The 1215-nt window shown below is 40.2% G+C and overlaps 1 protein-coding gene across 1 annotated transcript in view; it reads left to right on the top strand.

The window, feature by feature from the left end:
- The window catches only part of LOC102676098 (protein obstructor-E-like), a gene marked incomplete at its 3' end in the record, with an annotated part of 11108 nt that extends 9899 nt beyond the window's left edge, over positions 1–1209 (top strand). Inside the window, exon 3 of the mRNA XM_031509735.1 lies at positions 923–1209. Within this exon, the coding sequence (XP_031365595.1) occupies positions 923–1209 (287 nt within the window). The remainder of the gene's footprint in view (positions 1–922) is intronic.
- Positions 1210–1215: the final 6 nt, after the last annotated feature.

Here is a 1215-nt window from a genome sequence, read left to right as displayed (position 1 = left end):
CTCTCTCTCTCTCTCTCTCTCTCTCTCTCTCTCTCTCTCTCTCTCTCTCTCTCTCTCTCAACTCGTTGCCAGAAGGGACGACGATCATTCTCACTTTCGAAAGTGAGCATGCAAGAGTAGGTACGCGCGCGTGGCTCTGTGTGCGTGCCACGATGTCAGTGGCCTCCACGGTGGAAAAGAGGCGAGTCGTTAATTAGCATTCGAGGCGAGCTCGCCTTCGCGTCTGCCCCACGCGTCGTCGTCGCCGTCGTCTCGACGGTGACCGTTGTGTACCCATGATAAATCGAGAAGAGGTTTCATTCACGATGATTTATCTGTGAACCCACGAGAAAATTAATCTTGGAATATTTCGTTTTATTTTTCGATTGGATGAACATATTTGGATTAATTGAAAGATAAAAATATTTTTAAAATGCATTGGATATATTGATAAATTTGCATTAAAAAATTGCAATCGCAAATGCTATTTCGAAAGTCTTTTGATTAATATTACTGAATCTCTCAATTGTGAACTGAAATAATAAGATTTTAATTATTAATTTAAATCCTTTTACCTCAATTTTGAACCGAAATACTATCTTAATTACTCTTATTTAATTACTCTTTATTACTAATTTAAATTTTTTAAAATATTCCATGATACTAATTTAATCTTACTCTTTGAATCTTTCAATTATATAAATATTTGTATGTAAAAATGGAATTGAGATAAAATCCGTCGAAACATTATTTTCTCTACTAAATCTTTTAAACTTTCATAGAGTTATAACACTCTGATTATTAATATTCCATAATATTAAACTTATTCATTCAACTCTACCTCTTAGATGAAAATCTCTGCACAAATATGCATTATAACATATACTATTTTATCTCTATCTTCAGAGTATATTTCATTTACACAATCTTTTTATTTGGACAGCCCTCTGCAACGACGACGCGAATGGGAACGTTCCCCTGGGCAAATCGTGCAATCGTTACTGGCAATGTCAAGGTGGATACCCGCGATTGCAGAGATGCCCCGCGATGCTGGTGTTCGATCGAAGGTCGCTGAGGTGCGTCGTCCCGCCCACCGAAGACTGTGACGTACCCACGACCCCACCCAACCTCGAGGGCGATCTGCCCGATGGAAGGAACGAGCAGGAAGCGGAGGAAGAGAATCTTCCGCCCGGTGTTCCGCCATTGCCGGCCGGCGCATTGCCCATACCGCTTCGA

The sequence above is a fragment of the Apis dorsata genome, unplaced genomic scaffold, assembly GCF_000469605.1.
Source record: "Apis dorsata unplaced genomic scaffold, Apis dorsata 1.3 scaffold_170, whole genome shotgun sequence".
Lineage (NCBI taxonomy): Eukaryota > Metazoa > Arthropoda > Insecta > Hymenoptera > Apidae > Apis > Apis dorsata.
The sequence above is the reverse complement of the archived record's forward strand: the minus strand, read 5'-3'. Positions and strand labels throughout refer to the sequence as shown.